This window comes from Bufo bufo, chromosome 5 (assembly GCF_905171765.1).
Source record: "Bufo bufo chromosome 5, aBufBuf1.1, whole genome shotgun sequence".
In the NCBI taxonomy this organism is placed as follows: domain Eukaryota; kingdom Metazoa; phylum Chordata; class Amphibia; order Anura; family Bufonidae; genus Bufo; species Bufo bufo.
The window spans coordinates 233,774,878-233,802,026 of record NC_053393.1 but is presented as its reverse complement, the minus strand read 5'-3'; the positions used below and the strand labels follow the sequence as shown (position 1 = coordinate 233,802,026).

General features: G+C 43.7%; 1 protein-coding gene across 1 annotated transcript in view; it reads left to right on the top strand.

Annotated features, from left to right (window-relative positions):
* VPS41 (VPS41 subunit of HOPS complex) overlaps positions 1-27,149 on the top strand; it is a 321,046-nt gene that overhangs the window by 119,130 nt on the left and 174,767 nt on the right. The window contains exons 6-7 of the mRNA XM_040432167.1: positions 17,456-17,518; positions 21,319-21,384. Of these exons, the coding sequence (XP_040288101.1) occupies positions 17,456-17,518; positions 21,319-21,384 (129 nt within the window). The remainder of the gene's footprint in view (positions 1-17,455; positions 17,519-21,318; positions 21,385-27,149) is intronic.

Sequence of the window (27,149 nt, the reverse complement as noted above, 5' to 3'; positions counted from 1 at the left end):
CCATGGTAAAATCTCTTCCATACTCTCAGTTTCTGAGAGTTAAACGCATAGTCTCTGACCCCATTACATCTAACAGTACGCTTGACACAGTACTGCATAAATTTGAGCAACGAGGTTATCCAACCAAATTGCTGTATGAGAAAAAGAAAATGGTTGGTCAACTTAATAGGGACGACATCCTCAAAAGGAAAGTGCAACAAGTGAAAACTAGTAGGATCCCTTTTATCTCCACCCACTGTGAACAGAGCGTCGATATTAACAACATTATTCGACGTCACTGGAACATACTGGGTGGTTGTCTCAATACCATTAAGGAATTCCATTCTCCCCCTATTATGTCCTACCGTAGATCTAAGAGTCTTAAGGACCAATTGGTTAGGGCAGACGTAGGAACCTCAAAAATGACAAGACAGCGGACATTGACTAGTGCCAGTGTCGGCTGTTTTCCGTGTTTGTCCTGCGTAAATTGCAAATATATCATCAAGGGTAGGTCCTTTGTACACCCACAAACTGGAGTCTCATATCAGATAAGGCATTATCTGACTTGTGACTCCAATCACGTTATATACGTGATTGTTTGCCCGTGTAATTTGCTATACGTTGGAGAAACAACAACTGACTTCAAGACACGATTTAACAACCATCGACTTAGTGTCAGGAAGAAACGACTGGATTTACCAGTCTCTAAACACTTTGCCAAGCATAAACACACTGAGAAAGATCTGAAGTGTTATATTATTGACCATATACCAATGCCAAGGAGGGGTGGCAACAGAATTGGCCTCCTAAAAAAGAGAGAGCTTAAATGGATTTATACACTTAATTCCCTGCAACCATGTGGTCTTAATGTGGACTACAGGGTTGGAGTGGGTTAACTACGTGGTTTGCCCTCTCTCTTAGTATTTTAAATGTCGACTGTCCTGCTGCAAAATATGTGACTTGTGTGCACAAAAACATATATTCCTGTTTATTCCGCGAGTTCTTCTTTGGTCAAAAACATGGTTTTTGATTTATATTTTTAATGAAAAATATTTTTCTCTCCCCCCCTTTTTTTCCTTCTTATTCCTTTAGATAATTCTTCACTGGATTCGGGATAAGGAGAAGTGGCGTAACATTCATGTGGGCTGTGCGATCGTGTTGTCCGGACGCGTCTGCTCATGCACTTTGTGGTCCTTAGACTTGTGTATTTCCTCAAATAACTGTTTCTGCATTGTTTATTTTTATTCCGCTACAAGTATGGCGGGGTGTTAGGAGGAGAACCCTCAGAGTGTGGTGGTGAGGGGTGTACTTTGACTGTTGTGGCGGCGCAACCCCGCATTTACATGCGGATGCGCTGCCACTCTATAGTCATGGCGGGGTGTTCCACTTTAATTGTAGGTGTGACCCTCCCTTATGTCCACTTAGCCACTGTGACACTCTGGCATTTTGATATGTCATTGTCACCCCGAGCCTGCAATGTATCGGTAACACTAGTTGCTTTCAGCAACATTATAATCTAGTGGGTATTTTTTCCCCTATCCAAAATGGCCGTTCCAGCGTTACAGCTCAAGAGCGCATGCGCCATGTGACGTGGTTAAGGTTAGATGGAAGCACAGTTTATGCGTCATAGGTGCATGCGCAGTGGCGATTCAGGTACGCCGGATCGCACATGTCAACATGGATGACAGCCGCCCTCCCTCCTGCGTCTATCATGTGTATCACCTGTACCAGTAAGCACCTTGCACTTTATGAAATTATTCACAGCTGGCACTTATTACATGATTTATGTAATATAAATGTATTGTGTTATTTATATGCACTGAACTACTTTATAACTGTATGTATCACGGTCTAATGTTTTCACATTGTTGGTTTTATTGCTTCATATTTGTATAATGTATTATGTATTTAGATTTTTTATTAATTATGTTCACTTGATTTGTAATTGGCTTTGATTGGCTGTACACACTATATATATTCAGAGTTTTTATGTGTACACTCTGCTTGAGGAAGGCTCCTGTGTAAGAGCCGAAACGTCGCTACAGCCTTATGGGTAAATAAAGTTTGTTTTATTTTTATCCAGTGGAGTGCTGCCCTTTTTCATCTTATATATATATATATATATATATATATATATATCTATCCACAGATGCTTGGGGCACATCTATAAACACATACAAAACCGGGGGTATGAATGGGCAGCAATAAGCCCACATACATACTGTCATGCTGACATAAGTGTATATACATAGACATGTGTGCAAATACATACACAGATATCTATATATACACACACACTCGCATATACCTGGGGCATCACATACAGGGGACATACATATGTCCCCACTTGCCATACAGGGCCAATATATACACGGCCATACAGGAAATATATATCCCTATTGGCCATATAAAGGGGCCCATATATATACATATATACACATATCAAAGAAGGGGCAGATACATATATATATCCATATACATACGCCCACCTGACTTCCCTCTACAGTCTCTCTTTATATACAGGTAGTGACTGTTCAGCAAATCACTGGCTGAGATGGGTCTGCACAGCGGCCATTGATTAGCTTGAGCGGTCATTTCCTCTGTGTGTGTGGAGAGGGAACAAGAAGTTGGGACCTGTGGGGGCTCATAAGGTGTTGAAACAGGAGTGGAGGGGGAATGGCACTAAAATGAGTTTTTTAACCACCTCAGCCCCCAGTGCTTAAACACCCTGAAAGACCAGGCCACTTTTTACACTTCTGACCTACACTACTTTCACCGTTTATTGCTCGGTCATGCAACTTACCACCCAAATGAATTTTACCTCCTTTTCTTCTCACTAATAGAGCTTTCATTTGGTGGTATTTCATTGCTGCTGACATTTTTACTTTTTTTGTTATTAATCGAAATTTAACGATTTTTTTGCAAAAAAATGACATTTTTCACTTTCAGTTGTAAAATTTTGCAAAAAAAAACGAGATCCATATAGAAATTTTGCTCTAAATTTATAGTTCTACATGTCTTTGATAAAAAAAAATGTTTGGGTAAAAGTTATAGCGTTTACAAACTATGGTACAAAAATGTGAATTTCCGCTTTTTGAAGCAGCTCTGACTTTCTGAGCACCTGTCATGTTTCCTGAGGATCTACAATGGCCAGACAGTACAAACACCCCACAAATGACCCCATTTCGGAAAGTACACACCCTAAGGTATTCGCTGATGGGCATAGTGAGTTCATAGAACTTTTTATTTTTTGTCACAAGTTAGCGGAAAATGATGATTTTTTTTTTTTTTTTTTTTTTTTCTTACAAAGTCTCATATTCCACTAACTTGTGACAAAAAATAAAAACTTCTATGAACTCACTATGCCCATAACGAAATACCTTGGGGTCTCTTCTTTCCAAAATGGGGTCACTTGTGGGGTAGTTATACTGCCCTGGCATTCTAGGGGCCCAAATGTGTGGTAAGGAGTTTGAAATCAAATTCTGAAAAAAATGACCTGTCAAATCCGAAAGGTGCTCTTTGGAATATGGGCCCCTTTGCCCACCTAGGCTGCAAAAAAGTGTCACACATCTGGTATCTCCGTACTCAGGAGAAGGTGGGGAATGTGTTTTGGGGTGTCATTTTATATATACCCATGCTGGGTGAGAGAAATATCTTGGCAAAAGACAACTTTTCCCATTTTTTTATACAAAGTTGGCATTTGACCAAGATATTTATCTCACCCAGCATGGGTATATATAAAATGACACCCCAAAACACATTCCCCACCTTCTCCTGAGTACGGAGATACCAGATGTGTGACACTTTTTTGCAGCCTAGGTGGGCAAAGGGGCCCATATTCCAAAGAGCACCTTTCGGATTTGACAGGTCATTTTTTTCAGAATTTGATTTCAAACTCCTTACGACACATTTGGGCCCCTAGAATGACAGGGCAGTATAACTACCCCACAAGTGACCCCATTTTGGAAAGAAGACACCCCAAGGTATTCCGTGAGGGGCATGGCGAGTTCGTAGAATTTTTTATTTTTTGTCACAAGTTAGTGGAAAATTATGATTTTTTTTTTTTTTTTTTTTTTCATACAAAGTCTCATATTCCACTAACTTGTGACAAAAAATAAAAACTTCCATGAACTCACTATGCCCATCAGCGAATACCTTGGGGTCTCTTCTTTCCAAAATGGGGTCACTTGTGGGGTAGTTATACTGCCCTGGCATTCTAGGGGCCCAAATGTGTGGTAAGGAGTTTGAAATCAAATTCAGTAAAAAATGACCTATGAAATCCAAAAGGTGCTCTTTGGAATGTGGGCCCCTTTGCCCACCTAGGCTGCAAAAAAGTGTCACACATCTGGTATCCCCGTACTCAGGAGAAGTTGAGGAATGTGTTTTGGGGTGTCTTTTTACATATACCCATGCTGGGTGAGATAAATATCTTGGTCAAATGCCAACTTTGTATAAAAAAATGGGAAAAGTTGTCTTTTGCCAAGATATTTCTCTCACCCAGCATGGGTATATGTAAAATGACACCCCAAAACACATTCCCCACCTTCTCCTGAGTACGGAGATACCAGATGTGTGACACTTTTTTGCAGCCTAGGTGGGCAAAGGGGCCCATATTCCAAAGAGCACCTTTCGGATTTGACAGGTCATTTTTTTCAGAATTTGATTTCAAACTCCTTACCACACATTTGGGCCCCTAGAATGCCAGGGCAGTATAACTACCCCACAAGTGACCCCATTTTGGAAAGAAGACACCCCAAGGTATTCGCTGATGGGCATAGTGAGTTCATGGAAATTTTTATTTTTTGTCACAAGTTAGTGGAATATGAGACTTTGTATGAAAAAAAAAAAAAAAAAAAAAAAAAAATCATCATTTTCCACTAACTTGTGACAAAAAATAAAAAATTCTAGGAACTTGCCATGCCCCTCACGGAATACCTTGGGGTGTCTTCTTTCCAAAATGGGGTCACTTGTGGGGTAGTTATACTGCCCTGGCATTCTAGGGGCCCAAATGTGTGGTAAGGAGTTTGAAATCAAATTCTGAAAAAAATGACCTGTCAAATCCGAAAGGTGCTCTTTGGAATATGGGCCCCTTTGCCCACCTAGGCTGCAAAAAAGTGTCACACATCTGGTATCTCCGTACTCAGGAGAAGGTGGGGAATGTGTTTTGGGGTGTCATTTTACATATACCCATGCTGGGTGAGAGAAATATCTTGGCAAAAGACAACTTTTCCCATTTTTTTATACAAAGTTGGCATTTGACCAAGATATTTATCTCACCCAGCATGGGTATATGTAAAAAGACACCCCAAAACACATTCCTCAACTTCTCCTGAGTACGGGGATACCAGATGTGTGACACTTTTTTGCAGCCTAGGTGGGCAAAGGGGCCCACATTCCAAAGAGCACCTTTTGGATTTCATAGGTCATTTTTTACTGAATTTGATTTCAAACTCCTTACCACACATTTGGGCCCCTAGAATGCCAGGGCAGTATAACTACCCCACAAGTGACCCCATTTTGGAAAGAAGAGACCCCAAGGTATTCGCTGATAGGCATAGTGAGTTCATGGAAATTTTTATTTTTTGTCACAAGTTAGTGGAATATGAGACTTTGTATGAAAAAAAAAAAAAAAAAAAAAATCATAATTTTCCACTAACTTGTGACAAAAAATAAAAAATTCTAGGAACTTGCCATGCCCCTCACGGAATACCTTGGGGTGTCTTCTTTCCAAAATGGGGTCACTTGTGGGGTAGTTATACTGCCCTGGCATTTTCCAGGGGCCCTAATGTCTGGTAAGTAGGTAAATGACCTGTGAAATCCGAAAGGTGCTCTTTGGAATGTGGGCCCCTTTGCCCACCTAGGCTGCAAAAAAGTGTCACACATCTGGTATCTCCGTACTCAGGAGAAGGTGGGGAATGTGTTTTGGGGTGTCTTTTTACATATACCCATGCTGGGTGAGAGAAATATCTTGGCAAAAGACAACTTTTCCCATTTTTTTTATACAAAGTTGGCATTTGACCAAGATATTTATCTCACCCAGCATGGGTATATGTAAAATGACACCCCAAAACATATTCCCCAACTTCTGCTGAATACGGAGATACCACATGTGTGACACTTTTTTGCAGCCTAGGTGGGCAAAGGTGCCCAAATTCCTTTTAGGAGGGCATTTTTAGACATTTGGATACCAGACTTCTTCTCACGCTTTGGGGCCCCTAAAATGCCAGGGCAGTATAACTACCCCACATGTGACCCCATTTTGGAAAGAAGACACCCCAAGGTATTCAATGAGGGGCATGGCGAGTTCATTGAAAAAAAAAAAATTTGGCACAAGTTAGCGGAAATTGATTTTTTTGATTTTGTTCTCACAAAGTCTCCCTTTCCGCTAACTTGGGACAAAAATTTCAATCTTTCATGGACTCAATATGCCCCTCAGCGAATACCTTGGGGTGTCTTCTTTCCAAAATGGTGTTATTTGTGGGGTGTTTGTACTGCCCTGGCATTTGAGGGTCTCCGCAATCATTACATGTATGCCCAGCATTAGGAGTTTCTGCTATTCTCCTTATATTGAGCATACGGGTAATGAGATTTTTTTTTTCCGTTCAGCCTCTGGGCTGAAAGAAAAAAATGAACGGCACAGATTTCTTCATTCGCATCGATCAATGTGGATGAAAAAATCTCTGCCAAAAAAAGAAAAAGGAGGGGAAAGGCGTCTGCCAGGACATAGGAGCTCCGCCCAACATCCATACCCACTTCAGCTCGTATGCCCTGGCAAACCAGATTTCTCCATTCACATCAATCGATGTGGATGAATAAATCATTGCCGGGATTTTTTTTTTTATATATACAAAGTGTTTGCCAAAGTATATGAACACCGCCACCTCCTCAGCTCATATGCCTCGGCAAACGTATCTTTTACTGCAGAGGAGAAATCTCGTCTTGCAGCGCCGCATACACCGACTTGCGTGTAATCTGACAGCAGCGCAATGCTTCTGTCCGAATGCACATCAGTGCTGCAGCTAGTCGATCGGTTGGTCCACCTGAAAGGTAAAAAAAACAAAACAAAAAAGAAAAAACCAGGCCGCAAAGCAATAACTTTATTAACTGTTGAACAGAACATAGAAACTTTTTTTAAACTTTTTTAACTGAACATTTAACTTTTTTACTTACCGGTATTTTTTTTTTTGTTTAGTTTTTTTTACCTTTTATAGAACAAACCTCTCCTTCCCCATGGGACAATGTGCAAAGCGCAAATCGCCCAAAGATGCGGCGAAGTACATTATGCACTTTATCCCAGGTGAAAGGAGAGGTTTGCAGCAGCTGTGAGTGAATGGGCCCTAATAGCCCTGTGTGCCTGTCCTGGTGAGATGTGATCCCTATGCTAAGTGTACCTGTGTGTGGTACTTCCGGAAACACTCTCCATAGCATAGGGCAGGGTGGTCAGCACAGTCAGGACAGAAATAGCGGGTGTCACGCCTTATTCCACTCCTGCTACAGACACGACATCTTTTTCGGGGTGACGGTTGGGTTGAGGTACCAGGAACGACACTGGGGAAATGTCGCTCGTGTAGACGGCTAACTACACTGGTGGATGGGGCCACGGAACCTCCTGGGTAAAGGAGGTTCTCGATGATCTCTTCCTGGAATTTGAGGAAGGATCCTGTTCTCCCAGCCTTACTGTAGAGAACAAAACTATTGTAGAGCGCCAATTGAATTAAATATACAGACACCTTCTTATACCAGCGTCTGGTTCTGCGGGAAACTAAATACGGAGACAACATCTGGTCATTGAAGTCCACCCCTCCCATGAGCGCATTATAGTCGTGGACACAGAGGGGCTTTTCAATGACACGGGTTGCTCGCTCAATTTGGATTGTCGTGTCTGCGTGAATGGAGGAGAGCATGTAAACGTCACGCTTGTCTCTCCATTTCACCGCGAGCAGTTCTTCGTTACACAAGGCAGCCCTCTGCCCCCTTGCAAGACGGGTGGTTACAAGCCGTTGGGGGAAGCCCACGCGACTAGTTCGCATGGTGCCACAGGCGCAAATCCGTTCTAGAAACAAATGCCTAAAGAGGGCCACACTTGTGTAGAAATTGTCCACATAAAGATGGTACCCCTTGCCGAATAAGGGTGACACCAAGTCCCAGACTGTCTTCCCACTGCTCCCCAGGTAGTCAGGGCAACCGACCGGCTCCAGGGTCTGATCTTTTCCCTCATAGATCCGAAATTTGTGGGTATAGCCTGTGGCCCTTTCACAGAGCTTATACAATTTGACCCCATACCGGGCACGCTTGCTTGGGATGTATTGTTTGAAGCCAAGGCGCCCGGTAAAATGTATTAGGGACTCGTCTACGCAGATGTTTTGCTCAGGGGTATACAAATCTGCAAATTTCAGGTTGAAATGGTCTATGAGGGGCCGAATTTTGTGGAGCCGGTCAAAAGCAGGGTGGCCTCTGGGACGGGAGGTGGTATTGTCGCTAAAATGCAGAAAACGTAGGATGGTCTCAAATCGTGTCCTGGACATAGCAGCAGAGAACATGGGCATGTGATGAATTGGGTGCGTTGACCAATATGACCGCAATTCATGCTTTTTTGTCAGGCCCATGTTGAGGAGAAGGCCCAAAAAAATTTTAAGCTCGGAAACTTGGACTGGTTTCCACCGGAAAGGCTGGGCATAATAGCTTCCCGGGTTAGCGGTTATAAATTGTGTGGCATACTGGTTGGTCTCTGCCACGACTAAGTCCAAGAGCTCCGCAGTCAAGAACAGCTCAAAAAATCCCAGGGCCGAACCGATTTGAGCCGTCTCAACCCGAACTCCAGACTGGGCGGTGAAAGGGGGAACTACTGGTGCGGCTGAAGTTGGTGACTGCCAATCAGGATTTGCCAGCACCTCAGGGACTCTAGGGGCTCTACGGGCCCGTCTTTGCGGTGGCTGCGACGGGGTAACTATTGCACGTGCCACCGTACCAGCTTCAACTGCCCTTCTGGTGCTCGCTACTTCACCAGGTTGTACGGCAGTGCTGGTACTAGGTCCAGGAAGGGCTGCGCTGCTGGTGTATGCCTCACCACGTGATCCGGCAGCGACAGCCCCACTCTGCTGCTCTTGAAGCGGATCCTGCGTAACCTGTGGTCTAGCGACATGGGGCCGGGTACGCCTGGTGCTGCCAGGGACCTCCACCTCCTCGTCCGAACTTTGGGTCAGAGAGCCACTGCTTTCCACAGGTTCATATTCTGACCCGCTAGATTCGTCAGATGAGGGTTCCCACTCCTCATCCGACTGGGTCAGAATCCTGTAGGCCTCTTCAGAAGAATACCCCCTGTTTGACATTTTGGACTACTAAATTTAGGGGTATTCCCTGAGACTACCCAAGAAAAAAAGCAAACCTGTCTTACAAAGGGGAGGCTAGCGAAGTACCGGAGGCTGCTGCGGTTGATAAAAAATATCAAAACTGATTTTTTTTATCGCCGCAGTGCGTGTAAAATGAATGTGCAGTGATCAAAAAATAATAATTTTTTGTCACTGCGGTGGGGCGGGCGTGGGTGAACGCACGTGTGGGCGACCGATCAGGCCTGATCGGGCAAACACTGCGTTTTGGGTGGAGGGCGAGCTAAGGTGACACTAATACTATTATAGATCTGACCGTGATCAGTTTTGATCACTTACAGATACTATAAAAGTACAAATGCTGATTAGCGATACGCTAAACAGCGAATAAAAGTGACTGCGGTGCGGTGGGGTGGGCGCTAACTGACGCTAACTACCTAACCAAGGGGCCTAAACTATCCCTAAAACCTAACAGCCAATACCAGTGAAAAAAAAAAAGTGACAGTTTACACTGATCACTTTTTTTCCTTTCACTAGTGATTGACAGGGGCGATCAAAGGGGTGATCAAAGGGTTAATTGGGGTGCAGGTGGGTGATCTGGGGCTAAGGTGTAGTGTTGGTGTACTCACAGTTCAGTCTGCTCCTGTGCTGGATCCAACCGACGAAAAGGACCAGCACAGGAGCAGACAAGCCATATAACAGATCATATTTACTAATATGATCTGTTATATGACTTTGGATTGGATTTTTTGAAAATCGCCAGCCTGCCAGCCAATGATCGTTGCTGGCAGGCTGGTGACGAACTTGTTCTTTGAATTTTGCCGGCCCGCGATGCGCATGCGCGGGCCGGCTTGGAGCGAAATCTCGCGTCTCGCGAGATGACGCGTATATGCGTGACTCTGCGCAGCGCTGCCACCTCCGGAACGCAATCCTGCGTTAGGCGGTCCGGAGGTGGTTAAAATTTTATAATGTTTTTAATCCACTGGATAGCCCCTTGAACAAATGATCATAGGTTTAAAGGGAATCTGTCACCACAAAATGCAGTGCAATCTGCAGGTGTGTTATAGAGCAGGAGGAGCTGAGCAGATTGATATATAGTGGGAAAAAATTCAGTAACACCTGTAATTTACACATTTTCTGATTTTTCTGACTTTAGTTGTACATGGGGAATATGTTAGTAATTCATATCATTCTCTGTATAAGTGTAGGTACAGATGTAGCTGTCAGCAGGGGTGTAGCTAAAGGCTCATGGACCCTTGTGCAAGAGTTCAGCTTGGGCTCCCCCTTACCTCAGTGATTTGTGGCATGGGACAGGGAAGCACATAGCCTTCGTGCTCCCTGAGGCAAAAATTGAAACGCCACTTCGTACCCCATGCCAAATTCATGACCTAACCACTTCCCTCCAGCCAGATGAGTAACTTGTCCTGCATGCACTTTCTATAATACTCCTGGGCCCAGTAACGGCTGCTACCTTTGCACTCCCTATAGCAGTGGTGGCGAACCTATGGCACGGGTGCCAGAGGCGGCACTCGGAGCTCTCTCTGTGGGCACCCGCACCCTGGAAAAAGTCTATGCTGTACCAATATGCCTTAGACTTTTCCTGCCATTAATCGGCGCAGGGTGCACTATGAACGGCACAGGCAGCGCACTGAATGCACGCAGGCTATTATAGCTAAATGATAATGTAGATGGAGGATATACTATATTGTAGTATTCAGGTTGTATTGCTTTGTTAGCACTTTGCGATAAATAAGTGGGTTTTGAGTTGCAGTTTGGGCACTCGATCTGTAGAAGGTTCACCATCACTGCCCTATAGCTACGCCCCTGGCTGTCAGTCACTGATAGTTGTGCAAGGGGTCAGCAAAGCACTCCCAAAAAAATGTTTATTCTCTGACCTCTTAGAAAGGTACATGATATAAACTGTAGTGGATGTAATCTTCTTACCAGTGACTGTAGTTATGAGTTATAACCTCCTTTCTGATCCTCAGCTGTGTCATGTGACCAACACTCACTCTCCAACCGACACAGGGCAAGAAATCAGGTACTTCTCTATTCATTCCTATGAGACTGACCAAGAGGTTCCCTTAGGAATACATAGATAAACTAACTTCCTATCCACACATAAGATGTGTTATTTGAAAAGTCAGAGTGTTGGTCACATGACACAGCCGAGAATCAGAAGGAAGGTTATAACTCACAACCACAGTCACTGGTAAGAAGATTACCTTCACTACAGTTTACATCATCTATGTCTAACAGGCGAGAGAATAACATTTTTTGGCGGAGTGCTTCTTTCAGTTCAGAGAGATTTAAATCTGCAAATTACAAGTTTTACTGACTCTTTTCCCACAAGACTATATACCAATCTGCTCAGCTCCTTCTGCTGTAAAACATACTGCCTGCAGATTACACTGCATTTTGCAGTGACAGGTCCTCTTTAATACTTATAAAGCTCCATTGAGCTGACTCCAAATCGTGATAGGGAATGAAATGTGGCAAGTGGCTGCCCTCGATTCATAAGCCCATTATTATCCGACTTCTAGGCTTACTCACATATTCTTCTGATTACGGCCAAGTATATTTTCTCCCACAAATGTGCCTCAGGAAAAAGTAATTACAAGGATGTCAATATTGTTATTTGTATTAAGTTGATTAACAGCTACAGAAAAAAAGAGGAAGGCAGGACTGAGGTTTAGAGGCAACGCAAGCCATTACCGAGTTATCCCTCCGCAGCTCACCGCACCTTGATGCTGTGTAGACTTGTGCCTCGTCTGTTATAAATCTGCAAAATTGGATTTCGGAGGACTTGAGGTTCTCTGTCTAAGACAGTGGCAAACACTTATGTGTGTTTCTTTTGACTTATTGAGACTTTTGATGAGCAATTGCAGTTTATCAGCCTATTAAAGTATCCAGCGACAGCCACATTAAATAGATGTAAAATCAATATATGTACAGTCCGAGTAAAAAAAAAAAATGGTGTCTACCTGTGCGACTAGAGAGCATTTATCATGGCTGCTATAAAGTAACAATTATCAGAGCTTCCAGGGAATGTGGGGCTCTGACACATCGGGGATTTAATGATTGATTCCCACTTATAAGAAGGTGCCATTATTTTCCAGTAAGTATGTGAACAGTGGACAAAGAAATAGGAGGTGCTGGTAGGACATTAGGGCCAATGTACTAAAACAAAGCTGAAATGATTTATCTTCTTCCTCTTTCTACCCTCCCTCATTGGGGAGACAGTTGATAAAATAGATATTTAAAGTGTTTATATAGTGCATTATTGTATATCCATAGCTGCTGCTATTTAGGGAATGAATGTGTGTCTGTGGATGGCACCGTTTAGAGGGGGGGGGCATCTGTGGATGGCACCGTTTAGGGGAGGGGGGGGGATCTGTGGATGGCACCGTTTAGGGGAGGGGGGGGGATCTGTGGATGGCACCGTTTAGGGGAGGGGGGAATCTGGGGATGGCACCGTTTAGGGGAGGGGGGGGATCTGTGGATGGCACCGTTTAGGGGAGGGGGGGGGGGTCTGTGGATGGCACCGTTTAGGGGAGGGGGGGGATCTGGGGATGGCACCGTTTAGGGGAGGGGGGGGATCTGGGGATGGCACCGTTTAGGGGAGGGGGGGATCTGGGGATGGCACCGTTTAGGGGAGGGGGGGATCTGGGGATGGCACCGTTTAGGGGAGGGGGGATCTGGGGATGGCACCGTTTAGGGGAGGGGGGGGGGATCTGTGGATGGCACCGTTTAGGGGAGGGGGGGGGGATCTGTGGATGGCACCGTTTAGGGGGGGGGGGGGGGGGGGATCTGTGGATTGCACCGTTTAGGGGAGGGGGGGGGGATCTGGGGATGGCACCGTTTAGGGGAGGGGGGGATCTGGGGATGGCACCGTTTAGGGGAGGGGGGGATCTGGGGATGGCACCGTTTAGGGAAGCGGGGGATCTGGGGATGGCACCGTTTAGGGGAGGGGGGGGATCTGTGGATGGCACCGTTTAGGGGAGGGGGGGATCTGTGGATGGCACCGTTTAGGGGAGGGGGGGGGGGATCTGTGGATGGCACCGTTTAGGGGAGGGGGGGATCTGGGGATGGCACCGTTTAGGGGAGGGGGATCAGCTCCCTGCTGCTGTGTGCACAAAGCACAGGGCAGCAGGGAGAGTGTAAAGTCCTATTCACCCTAATAGAGCTCTATTAGGGTGAATATGACAAGGGTTCTACGTTCTAGCCCTTAAGGAGACTAATAGTTATTAAATAAAAAGTAAAAAAAAGTTTAAACACGCCCCCCCCCAAATATAGAAAACAATATATCGCAATATATATCGCATATCGCACATGCTTAAAATTATATCGCAATATAGATTTTAGGCCATATCGCCCACCCCTACTTGTAATGGCACTGCAGGGAAGCTTAAAGAGGTCGTGCCACAAAATATATTCTATGTTTTTCAAACCAACACCTGGATCTGAACAATTTTGTAATTACATGTAATTAATAATTTTGTATAGCCACTGAGCTGTTAAATAAAACGTATCTGTATAGCGCCGCCTGTTCTTTTCCTTATTTCTCCATCCACTTCACTGCAAAGGTAGTAAAGCTTCAGAGAAACTATGGGGGTTGTTTAGGAACAGATATATAAGTTTATGGCGCAGATTCTGTCGCACGCCATGTTGCAGCAGAATCTGTGACTTCTTCCCCGCTCACGCCAGGTCTCAAAAAGTGAGCGTGGCGTGGAAGGGGGCAGGCCCGTCTCATTCATAATTTTCTACTCCTGGTTTAGGCGTAAATGGTCTAAAAGACAGTAAGGAAGCTGTCTTACATTTAGAATCGGCGCTGGATACGCCGAAGTTATGTAGAGGCCTTCATAACTTCAGCGATCCACCACCAGCGCAGGGCCTTATCAAGACCGGCGTCTAAAACGCGTCCCTATATGTTTTTGGTATCACTGTAATCGTACTGACTCTGAGAATAAAGTAATTGTGTTACTTCTACTGATATTTGCTCAACACACTAGTGCCCTTTACTTTCTCTGTCTATGGCTCCTGTACTCATGAAGCACCATGGTGTCCTGCACTTGGACTGTCCAGCTTCTCCTTTTCGCGTCCGTGATATAAATGCTGAAAGTTAAAGCATTGCTTCAGACGGATCATCTCTTCGCACCGCACACATTTCATAGCTTACGCAAACACTACACACGTGTCCTTTCTTTTCTTTCCGAGACCAAGGAATATAATTTTTTATATTTTTTTAAATATAAAAAGTGGTATTAAACTGTTACGGAAAGTGACATTACTCAGGAGGTTGCCATAATCGCCTGGAAAAAAAAAGTATTATTGTTGTTAAAATAAATGTCAGTCTTTGTTTCTCATTCGTTTTGGTGGCAGAGACCTTGAACGCTTATGTATTAAAAAAGTGCAGAAACAATATATTTTTGCCTTGGACAGCCCTGGTTTTACAGTAGAGAATATGGCGTTTTTGTTTATTTCTAATTTTTGGAACAGAATTGAAATAAACCTCTACTTTTGGATAACCTTTTGCAAAATGTGTATTATTTTCATACCTCTTATGCATTGCTGTCAGCCTCCTGTGCTGCTGTGGCTGTTACATTCTGAGTCCAGACGGGGTGCTAAATCTCCTTAACTCCTTAAGGACTGGGCCTATTTTAGTTTTTTACTTTTCCTCCTCCCATTGCAATAGCTAAAACTTTTTAAATTTTCCGTTCACATAGCCAGGCTTGTTTTTTGTGGGACAAGATGCATTTTTTAATGGCATCATTTAATTGACCATGTATTGTATGGAAAATGGGAACATTTCTTTGTAGGGTAAAATAGAAAAAAAACACAATTCTGCCAACGTTTTTTGGCTTTTGATGTTATGATGTTCATTGTGTGCTAAAAATGACATGACATTCTTATTCTGTGGGTCAGTATGATTACGGCAATACCAAATTTGTATAGTTTTTGTTTTATTACAAAAAAACCTTTTAAAAAAATCAAAATTTTCTGACAGCCATAAAATTTTTGTCTACAGAGCTGTATTAGGGCTTGTTTTTTGGAGCGGAGAGGAAATAAATATTAAAATATTTAAAAATATTTTAATAGTTAACATTTTTGGATGCAGTGATACCTGTTATATTTATTTTTTATTGTTTTTATATTTTTAGATGTAAAATTGGAAAAGGTGGTTATTTGGACTTTTTTTTTTTTTAACTTTTTGCCTTCTCAGGGAGCTAGAACCTGGGATTTAATGATCCCTTCTCCCATAGACCATCATAGAGAACTATTATGGTCTATGAGATTCTGCCGCTCTGCCTGCTGAGCAATGCCTTGTGCACAGCTTTTCAAGCAGATTACTATAACAGCACTTGGAAGCCTCAGCAGGCCCCAGGCTGTCATGGTAGCCGATCAGAGCCCTGCAATTTCACTGTGGGGGCTCTAATCGGAAGGCAGACGGAGTCGTCTCCCTCTATCTAACTTGACAGATGCCAAAATTGCTATTGAATGCTGAATCTGAGGGGTTAAATTACCATTTTTTTTTGGTCGGGTGCCTGCTGTTTTCTACAGCCGGCACCTGCCGCATATGGAGCCTGCTAAGCGCAGCAGCCTGCTTCATACAATCCCTTGCGCATAATGCTGTACATGTATGGCATAGTGTGCGCTAAGGGGTTAAAGAGACCAGTCCTATATAGAGACGAATATGCAAAGAGGTATCTTGCAAGCAAGAGAACCATCTTGCCAGCGCCACCTATTGGAAGTTTCAACCTTTGAGTCAAGATCTGACTTTCCAACAAGCCTCAGGATTTGACAAGGGAATATAGCCAAGCCAGATATCCATCCTCTGATGGCTGTATTAGGGTGCTTGCCCCTCTCAATAGGTGGCACTGACGAGATGGTTCTCTTTCTTGGGAGATACCTCTTTGCGAGTCCAGCAACAGACAGAAGAAGGAATATCCTTGCCTGAAAGGTCTCCCTTTATGCCCTGCATGTGGCTGAAAGGCTGGACAGCATAGAGCAGGGATGGTGAACCTTTTTAAGACCGAGTGCCCAAACTGTAACCCAAAACCCACTTGTTTATCGTAAAGTGCCAACACGGGAATTTAACCTGAATACAACAGTCCAATATAGTATATCTTCCATGTACTTTATAATTTAGCTATAATAGCCTGCCTACATTCAATGCGCTGCCTGTGACGTTCATAGTACACCCTGCGCTAATGAATGGCAGGAAAAGTCAAAGGCATATTGGTACACCATAGACTTTTTCCATGGTGTGGGTGCCCACAGAGAGGGCTCTGAGTGCCACCTCTGGCACCCGTGCCATTGGTTCGCCAACACTGGCATAGAGTGTGCGGGGACCTGTTGTCCCTGTCCAAATTATACCAAGCCCTACAAATGCTGCATATTAAAAACTGCTACAAAAACTTGTTGCAGTTTAGGTAAATGTTCCCAGAAATATCTCTATGAGAAAAATGCAAGCACGGTACAGCATGTAAATATGGTATAGATGCTCAATAAGCTATACAGCCTGCACTTCATACTGATACATTGTAACAAACTGCCAGAGAGACTTGTGCAAGTGATGCTGATATATTGCCTAAACTGGGATCATATAGATGTAACAGGCCTTAAAATGACTAGCATGGCTACGCTATTAATGTAGCATGTAGTTTTATACAGTTAGGGGTCATTTACTAACAAATATACGCCACTTTTTGGCATATATCTGTCTAAGATTACTGCGCAATCTGTGCCTTTTCCCGTAGAAAATGGACTAAATCTACGCCAGGAAGGGAGCTGTCGTAGAATTAGACAGGCATTGGATACGCCGAAGTTATGTAGAGGCCGGTGCCAATACATAAATTCAGTGCATCCACCGCCCACACTTCATTAACCCAGTGACTGTGAAAGTGGCGAGCAGCATCTCCAAAGTATTATAATGGGTGATCTTCATCACCCCCTATCACCCGCCTTAGCATCTCATGATAGCGGCACCTTCAGTGCAGTGCTATGGGTTCTTACAGCACATATTGATATTGCATCATGCTGTGCCAATATTTCAGCTCCTACATCCGATAAATATCAAAATCCAATTTATTAAAGCTGTAGATAATGCATTCTATTGACTGTAATAGTAAGTGTCACTTTTGTTACAGGTGCAGGTGTTTGGACTTTATTCACGAGAAGGATTACATGAAATATTTGACTGTCCGATAAAGGTTAGTAAATCTGCATGTTATTATTCTACAGCCCTTTGTGTTTCTCTGTGTTTTACACTTTCCAGCAGGTAATTTATGCCATCAATTTATTTTGGATGATGTGGACTCAATGAATGTCCATAATCTTTATCAGAACATTATGCCTCCATTATTCCCACTAGATACACTCTCATAGTTAATTTATTTCAAGTTGATCATCGGTCTGAAATTACAGGCACAATTATAGCCTAAACCCCAGATACCAGTGATGACCAAAAGGTCTCCATTACAGTGACGACAACAACCATCAATAACAGCCTAGACCCCACATGGCAGTGACAACCAGAATATCTCCATCACTGTGACAGCCACATCACCCAATAACAGCCTAGACCCCACATGGCTGTGACAACCAGAATATCTCCATCACTGTGACAGCCACATCACCCAATAACAGGCTAGACCCCACATGGCTGTGACAACCAGAATATCTCCATCACTGTGACAGCCACATCACCCAATAACAGCCTAGACCCCACATGGCTGTGACAACCAGAATATCTCCATCACCGTGACAGCCACATCGCCGAATGACACCCTAAACCCCACATGGCAGTGATAACTAGAGTATCTCCATCACTGTTTTCCTGAAAATAACTGGGATCTGCTTTCAGAGTAACACCCATAGCTTCCTATAACAGTTAAAAGCAATAAAAAATCACCCCGACACTCACCCGTAGCACCAAGAAGTGAAATGCCACCAGGGTTGAGAAGTTGGAGCAGAAAGACAGATTTGCCTGCCGTCCTGAGATGAATCTTTATAATTTCCCGGATAACCCCTTTAATGATGCAGGTTCCTGGCAGCTTTTTAGGAACAGCTTTGTACATCATATAGTGGCAGGGCTTGGTATTGCATCTCAGCCCCATTGACTTGAATGGAGCTGAGCTGTAACTAGGCCATGTGCCCGTGATGTCACTGGTAGTGTTGAGCGAATTGGGTTTGGATTGCTGTATCCGAACCCAATTCGTTTGTAAACTGTTAACAATATAGCCTCTGTCCTACCGTAAAATGTATGGGCTTCGCGGAGGTCTTTGCGAATTTGTGGCAAGTATCGCGAGACTTGCTTAATCTCACGTCTATGACGTGACTCTTCAATTATTCACATAATTTACATTGTCAAAATCTGAAGCTGAACTCTGCTTCTTACCTCATTAAAAAAGCCGTGTTCAGCTTTGGATTTTGACAAGGTCATTTATGCGAATAGATGAAGTGTCACGTCATTGACGCGAGACGAAGCAAGTCTCACAATATTTGTCGCAAGTTTGCAAATACCTCAGCAGAGCCCATACATTTTACGATCTGATCCTGAGGATGTCATAAATATCTTCTCTTGGATAACCCCTTTAAAATGTTGGACGTTTGAGGCAGGTGCCAGAAGAGCCACCAGTGCTGCGGGTGACTGTCTGGGATCCATTTACAGACCCTGTTCCATGATAAAGACCATGAAAGGACCAGTCTCCGTGATCTTCCAGTTGCTACTGGACAACCTCTGATAAATAGCATTGCATTAGGGAATTATTATGTATGTGATTTCCTAATATGTCATTTTTATGTGATCCATTTCTTCTAAATGAGTTTTGTTCAACATCTTGCGCTATATTTTCCATGTGAAATGACCGTGTGTGTAAAGATGGGACATAACATTTTATGAGTAAGGTAGAGCAGTAGTTCTTCCTTGCAGCAAGTTTATATACTTAATACAGTTCTACAGGCGCCGTTCATTAGTTTGGATAGCATAACTTTCAGGTATATTGGGTTTTGATTTAAAATGATGAAAATAGCTCGGCATGTAAAACCGCTACCTGATATCAGCGCGGAAAATCATTAGTTATTGTGCTGCTCTTACTGCTTTATGTTCAGCCCTTAAAACCACAATAAAACATAATGTTGTTCCATAAATAAGAGAGTACTCAATAATGATTTCTCCGCCATATCTTGATATCTCTGTCTGTTCTCCAGAATGCTTCACTGGAGCGCTAGACTTTTCCACACGTCTAACATATTGAGAAGCTCATTAAAACAAGATGGGTTATTTTCACAAGTTAATAAAACGAGCAGTGGTTGCATTTTATAAGGTCTGAGTACTTAGTTGGAACATTTTAGTCGTTTCTAAATTTGTGTAGGTTGAATGGCACTACAAAATTATTTGATCCCTTTACAATTTCTAAATACCTGCATATATCTGACCTAATACATGAGTAATTAATAAAAAATACACAACCAGAACCCAATAAATCATAGAATGCCCCAAAGCCTTTCCTGATTTCTCCAGTGTTTGATCAGATGATCTAGCATTAGGGTGACTTGCTCATGTATACTTCCAACAGATGCCACTGTATAGGCATCAGTAGCCCATAGGCTCATGTCCACAACCGATCTGCATTTTTTGCGATTCGCACATGGACCCATTAATTTCTACGGGTCCATAAAACATGCAGACACAACACGGATGTCATCGTTGTGCTGTCTGCATCCTCAAAGTATAGAACATGTCTTATTCTTGTCCATTTTGTGGACAAGAATAGGCAGTTTTATTTGGAAAATGCAGCATGCACGCAGCCAGTTTCCTTATTTTGTGGACCGCAGATTACATATGGTTGTACGCATGTGGCCGTATAGGCAGTGTCTTATAGAGCAAGGTGAGCTGAGCATATGATATATATTTTTGTTCAAAATAATTAGTATTTTGTTAGTATAAATGTATAGGAATAGAGTTAAATGCTAAATTCTGGCAACATGCAGCCTCTGCTAGGGGGAGGGTAGGAGCTTATTGCATATGAATTTATTATTAAGTTCAGTATACAAACAGTATGCAGTAAGCTCCTAAGCTCCCCCTAGTGGTGACTGCAGGCAGCCAGGATTTCATCATCTAAAGGGAATCTGTCATTATTTTTATGCTGTCCTATCTGAGGGCAGCATAAACTGATGGCAAGGACCCTAATTAGCACTCTGAATCACCTACTTTTTTAATCAAGTTTTTTTTTTTTTTTTTTAATCCCTGGTGGGAGCTCCAGTGCGAACCAAGCACTGGAGTCCCAACACTCATGAGCTTTGGCTTTCTCCCGCCCTTCTGTGGATGATTGACAGCTATGTTGTATATAGAAGAAAATAAGCCAATCAGTGGAGGGGGCTGGGAATAATCAGCATCAGGTGGTGCTCATGAATATCAGGACTCCCAAGTTCATACATTGTGTTGAGCAGTCCCCAGCACTGGCATAGCTCTGCAGGTTCATGCACTAGTTAGAAGTTGGTGGAGATTTCAAGCATAATTTATGCCAACTTCCTGTTAGAAAGTCACACTAAATTGGTGAGCGAGGCTCACACCTATTAGAATGTTGCAAATATTTTCTTAAGCAGGGTTTGCACAAAAAGGTGCAGCTCTTTGGCACCAGAAAACTGCATAGTGGATTGATATTTGTGCCCCTGTGAGAACTTCTCAAGCTAACCCCATCTCCTTGAAGAACGCCAGACAGAGCCAATCACAACTGAAGGAGTACAGCTCTCGAATGGGCACAGTTATTATGTGTCTCAGCCTCCAGACCCACTAATCAACACTTCTAATTTGTCAAAAGTTTTATGAAATGGCAGTTTCTCTTCAAGGATATTGTGTTTCTACCACTTTCTACCCATCTGTTAACACATTGTGCCAACATGACAATTTCAGATTCTGTGAAACACTAACTGTATTGCAGGTCAGTCCGTTATAAGATGTACACCGTGTAGTCCGTGGTTTTAACAAAGCCAATCTTTTTGTTACTAGATCGTTGCTGTTCATCCTCAGTTTGGAAAATCTGCCTGTAAGCAATTTGTGACTGGAGGAAAAAAGGTAAGTTTGGGGTTTGTTGTGGATCAAGAATGACTTTTTTATTCAGCATATAAAGCTGCCCAATGGAGGATTTCAACCAAAAAGAACATTCGTTGGGTGAAATTTCACGACCAACAATCGTTTTAGCCGACCAATGACAGACCATTAAAAAGAAGTCAGCCGTTAAAATTTATTTTCATTTGTTCAGGAACGAAAGATCTTTCTTTGAAAGAACGTGCCCAGAAAGATCTTTAATCCATCACCTGGTTTCATTAAACTTGTATGGACAGTTTAAACAATGGTAGCGGCCAATATGGACTGTTTTGTATATTGTATATGTATATGTTCACCAAATGTTTGTTTGTTCAACCATCAACCAACTTCTGTCCAATGTGTATGGCCAACTTTAGAAGAGGTGGGTTTTTTTTTTCTCCCTGGCTGTGACGCTCTCCACTGTGATTGGATCGCGGCACAGCCAGGAAGAAGGAGACACCCATTGAGAAACCCTGGCGTCTCCTCCTCCCTGTACCAATGTTCAATATTAGCATACTGAGCAGGAAAACTACAGGGGGCACTGCGGGGCGTAGGAGCGATATTTTAAAAAATCAGGCAGGGTGGCAGCATCAGCGGTGGTTACCCCGCAAGTAAAGGTATTTATCTCCATTAATACAAAACCATGAAAGGTCCTCTTTAAGAATTATGGAGACCACTGTGCTCTTGAGAATTTTCAGGGCAGCAGAAATTAGTTTGTACCCTTCTCCAGATCTGTGCCTGCACACAATCCTGAGCTGTACAGGCAGTTCTCTCCTCTTCATGGCTTGGTTTTTGCTTTGATATGCATTGTCAGCTGTGAGACCTTAAGGCTGGATTCACACGGGCGTTGCGGGAACACCCACGATTTTTCAGTGCGAGTGCAAAACATTGTAATGCGTTTTCCACTCGCGTGAGAATAATCGTGCATGTTTGGTACCCAAACCCGATCTTCTTCACAGAAGTTCGGGCTTGGGATCGGTGTTCTGTAGATTGTATTATTTCCCCTTATAACATAGTTAAAAGGGAAAATAATAGCATTCTGAATACAGACTGCATAGTAAACTAGCGCTGGAGGGGTTAAAAAAAAAATAATAATAATTTAACTCACCTTAGTCCACTTGATCGCGTAGCCCGGCATCTCCTTCTGTCTCCTCTGCTGAACAGGTCCTGTGGTGAGTGTCCATTACAGGTCAAGGACCTTTGATGACGTCACTCCGGTCATCACATGATCCATCACCATGGTAAAAGATCATGTGATGACCGGAGTGACGTCACCAAAGGTCCTTTACCTGTAATTAATGCTCACCACAGGTCCTATTCAACAAAGGAGACAGAAGGAGATGCCGGGCCGCGATCAAGTGGACTAAGGTGAGTTAAATTATTTTTTATATTTTTTTAACCCCTCCAGCGCTGTTTTACTATGCATTCTGTATTCAGAATGCTATTATTTTCCCTTATAACCATGTTATAAGGGAAAATAATAATGATCGGGTCTCCATCCCGATCGTCTCCTAGCAACCGTGCGTGAAAATCACACCGCATCCGCACTTGCTTCCGGATGCTTGCGATTTTCACGCAGCCCCATTCACTTCTATGGGGCCTGCGTTGCGTGAAAAACGCAGAATATAGAGCATGCTGCGATTTTCACGCACAAGTGATGCGTGAAAATCGCCGCTCATGTGAACAACCCCATAGAAATGAATGGGTCGGTATTCAGTGCGGGTGCAATGCGTTCACCTCACGCATCGCATCCGCGCGGAATACTCGCCCGTGTGAAAGGGGCCTAAGAGATGCAGTTGTCTTGCACTGTACAGTGGAATACCTTTTCCATTTCATCTGGGGGGACATTCATGGCACCAACGATTAGCATGTTAACCAAGTTGACAAACATGCTAATAGCCCATTTAATGGTGCCATAACTGCCCTTTGTCAGACAGTGGGGCTGATAAGACAGGTACAGAGTTTTGCTTGGTAAGCAATTAGCATACTAAATACGTTATCTGTCCTTCTCTATACTGGAAGAAAAGGATTATGTTTCATGGGTGTATTTTTAATATACTGTACGTGTCTTAGAAATGACATTGTTACCAGGTTATTTTTTAGTTTGGATGTCACCAACACTAAAGGAAAGGAATGGCAGTCTATGTTTTTCTGTTACACTGGACACTTCCTTATTAATAAGTGTTCATAAAATCTGAAATCTATATTGTAAAGACCATATTTTGAGGAGGATCGGATGTCGATGAATTTTAGTTCCTTTTAGTCGGTCATGAAGTCATAGCTTTTCTTCATTCTTAGAAAGGGTCTCAAGATGGTGTTAAAGGGGTTCTGTCATCAGATACTGTACGTTGCAAAAAAAACATCTCACCAGAGATATGTGTTCTTGACAGTTCATGGTCTTGGTCCCATCTTCCTAGTTGGCCGCATTCTTCAGAAAATTGATGTTTTGTGATATACAGGTGAGTACCTAGGGGCAACGAGGGTGGTGCGATTTCACGGCATTGCTCCCAAAGGCTCCACTCACTGTTTGTCATGCTGCGCCACCACTACTGACTGACGGGGCCAAGCAGTGATTACACACTCACACCTGGGGTCCTGGGTGTCAGACCACCACCAATCAGATACTGATGACCTATCCAGAGGATATTTAAATCTCAGAAAACCCTTTTAATATCTACCTTTATCTGTGATCTACTGCATCCGATAGTGACTGGAAACAGTCCAACGTCAGATTAAATCTTTCACAGAACTGTTTTGCGGTCAGCATCCAGCACAGTCCATGCAGACAAGTAAATTATCATATCATTTTTGGCCAGCAGATCGTGCTGTCTAAACAGTACTATGCTGCCCAGAAACAGTGCCTCTGTATGAGGACAAGCTTGTCCACTGAATGAGCAACCAACTGTCTTTCACTCTGAAGGGGGCAACCTACAATGTGTATGAACACATTCAGGCAGCAAATAACACAGTTGAGAATTTTTCATTAAAACTCAAAAATTCCATATCCTTTAATGGGAACCTCTCACCTCGATTTTGTGTATAGAGCTGAGGACATGGGCTGCTAGATCGCCGCTAGCACATCCGCAATATCCAGTCCCCATAGCTCTGTGTGCTTTTATTGTGCCCAAAAAAAAGATTTTATAGATATGTAAATGAACCTTAGATGAGTCCTGTCTCCTCCATGCTTCAGAGATGAGTCCAGCTGACTCAGAGTTCTCTGACTCTGAGCCCAGCCACGCCCACTGTGAAGGAGCCCAGCACCGCCCCGCATCCTCCGAATCTCCTCCTTGCTCCCCGACGTCACAAAGCTAGAGCGCCGTAATTTTGCGATGCGCGAGCTAGCGTATACGCAGTTCGTTCCCTGAGGCTGATGCCAGCACAGGGAAGGAACACTATGCCGACACTGCGCATGCGCTAGCTCGCGCATCCCGAGATTACGGCGCTCTAGCTTTGTGACGTCGGGGAGCAAGGAGGAGATTCGGAGGATGCGGGGCGGTGCTGGGCTCCTTCACAGTGGGTGTGGCTGGGCTCTGGAAATGTTAGTAACAGCTCCTTAGGCTTCTTACTTGCCTCATTTACATATATATAAAATAGTTTATTTTACACAATAAAAGCACACAGAGCTATGGGGACTGGATATTGCGGATGTGCTAGCGGCGATCTAGCAGCCCATGTCCTCAGCTCTATACCCAAAATCCAGGTGACAGGTTCCCTTTAAATGCTTTCTTTTTTGTTATTCATTGTCTGCTTTAAAGTTTTATGTGTCCAATTTTTTTCTTTTATTTCTATAAGGTATGTACCTCTTAATGAAAATGTAAAAGGACTGTCTATCTTCTATTAAGTGATGGCCTATCATGATAGTCCACTAGTAGCTGATCAGCAGGAGTCCAACAACCTGCACCCTGCTGGTCAGCTGTTCATCAACAGCTCCAGGACCAGACAGATTTGTGTAAAGGCCGATTCATTGGGAAGGAAGTACTTTGCGGTTTCTGGCTGAGGTTTATTTTTCACTTGTGGGGTTCCGTTAGCGCCTTATCACCTGGGCTTTCCCCGTTAGGGAGGCAGGTCATAGTCGCAGGTGTCGTTTTTTACTTCTCTCAGGCAGTAGGCGGGGTTAGTGGGTATGGCTCGCTGGCCGTAATTTGGGTGGTTACGGTCACAGGTCAGGTTCTCGTTATGAAGGATCTTTTTGGATTGGTGTAAAAAAATAAAATAAAAAGGTGTGGTAAAAAGTTAATTGTTTGAGTTACGTTCTCTCCTTCAATTCTACTTGCTAGTCATTTGCTCACCCTCCTCTTACCGTTGTTTGTGTTTCATCCCGCCGCGGTGTGAGACCCAGTGTTGACGGCATGATTGTTTGCTTCTAGGTTCCAGCGTTTCTCTCAAGTTACGTCCAGGATCTTGGTTTACCTGCCAGGTAGTAGGGGTACACGTCGGGGGGGGGGGGGGGGGGGAGAGGTTGCAAGTGTAGTTCATGTCTCATTTGCTATCCGTTGTTTTGTGTTGTGTTGTCTCTACAGCTGTTGTGTCGCATGCTTCGGATATCATTGAGGCTTCCCTGGATGAGGATGTTGTGGGAATGTCTGAAGGGGGCAGTATTCCGTCCCTTCGTGCATGGACTATCCCTAGGCTTATTTCGGAACCAACTAAGAGGGGTATTCCTTTCCCGGCTTCTGCCAGGAAGGCTGAGTTGTACCGGCTGTTGAAAGGTTCAGTGGCTCCGTGTCAAGACGACGTCTCCATGGCCACGGTGCAAACGTTACTCACCCAGTTACACGTCATGTTGAATAGCCTAACGTCTGCTGTTACTAGTATTCAAGCAAGGTTGGAGACTGTCGAGTCTCGCGCTTTGGCCGTCCCTGTCTCTCCTCCAGACTTACCTGTTGCCTCTACATCCGCGGCAGGTGGCTGTCGTCTAACTCAGGCCGCTCCCAATGTCTTTCCTGCACATTTTGTCCCGGCTAATATCAGGAAAGATATACTAGAGGGTAGGAATGTTAACCTTGCCTCTTTGCTGGTTGCCACCAGGAACCTGTCCAATAATAAGGTCATTGCCTGCGGTGAGGTCTCTGTGGTGCTGAGAGGCCGTGACCACAGGCTCAATCGCAAGTTGACGATCCCCAAATTTGTCATGGCGTTCAGTCTGTTCAGAGATGTGATATGTTCTGTTAGGCCTGATAGGAGGGAGGAGCTTGATTTGTACCTTTTCCGAGTCACAGAGTTAGGGTATAAGTATGGCGGGTGTTCGTTTTATGATTATCATTGTTCCTTTTCCGCCAAGGCAGCAGCGACTTTAGCGCAGTTTCAGTTCGTAACAGATTGGTCCAATTTAGACACTGAGTTGTTTTGCAGACATTTTGCTGGGTTGAAAGCTCCTTCCTGTTTATTATGTCAGTCAATTTTCCACTCAGCGGAGTGGTGTCACAAGTCAGCCACCAGTGCGCCGTCTAACCCTTCTGGTTCGTCGGCCGGACCCCTAGATGTTTTCAGGTCTTCCAGCACAGTTGACAAGTTGGGTCGGCCTATTGTTCAGTTGGGTAGGGCCCAGATTTGTAACAATTATAATTACTCTTCGTGTAATTTCAGTCAATGCTGCTTGCTACACATTTGTTCTAATTGTTTCAGGGCCCACCCCAAAGTCACATGCACATTAAAGTCAATCAAAACTTACATGAGTGTCGTGGATACTGGTTGCTTACAGGGGTTCTTGGTGGGTCATCCTAATCCAGGTTTTGTGGAGTTTTTAATTTCAG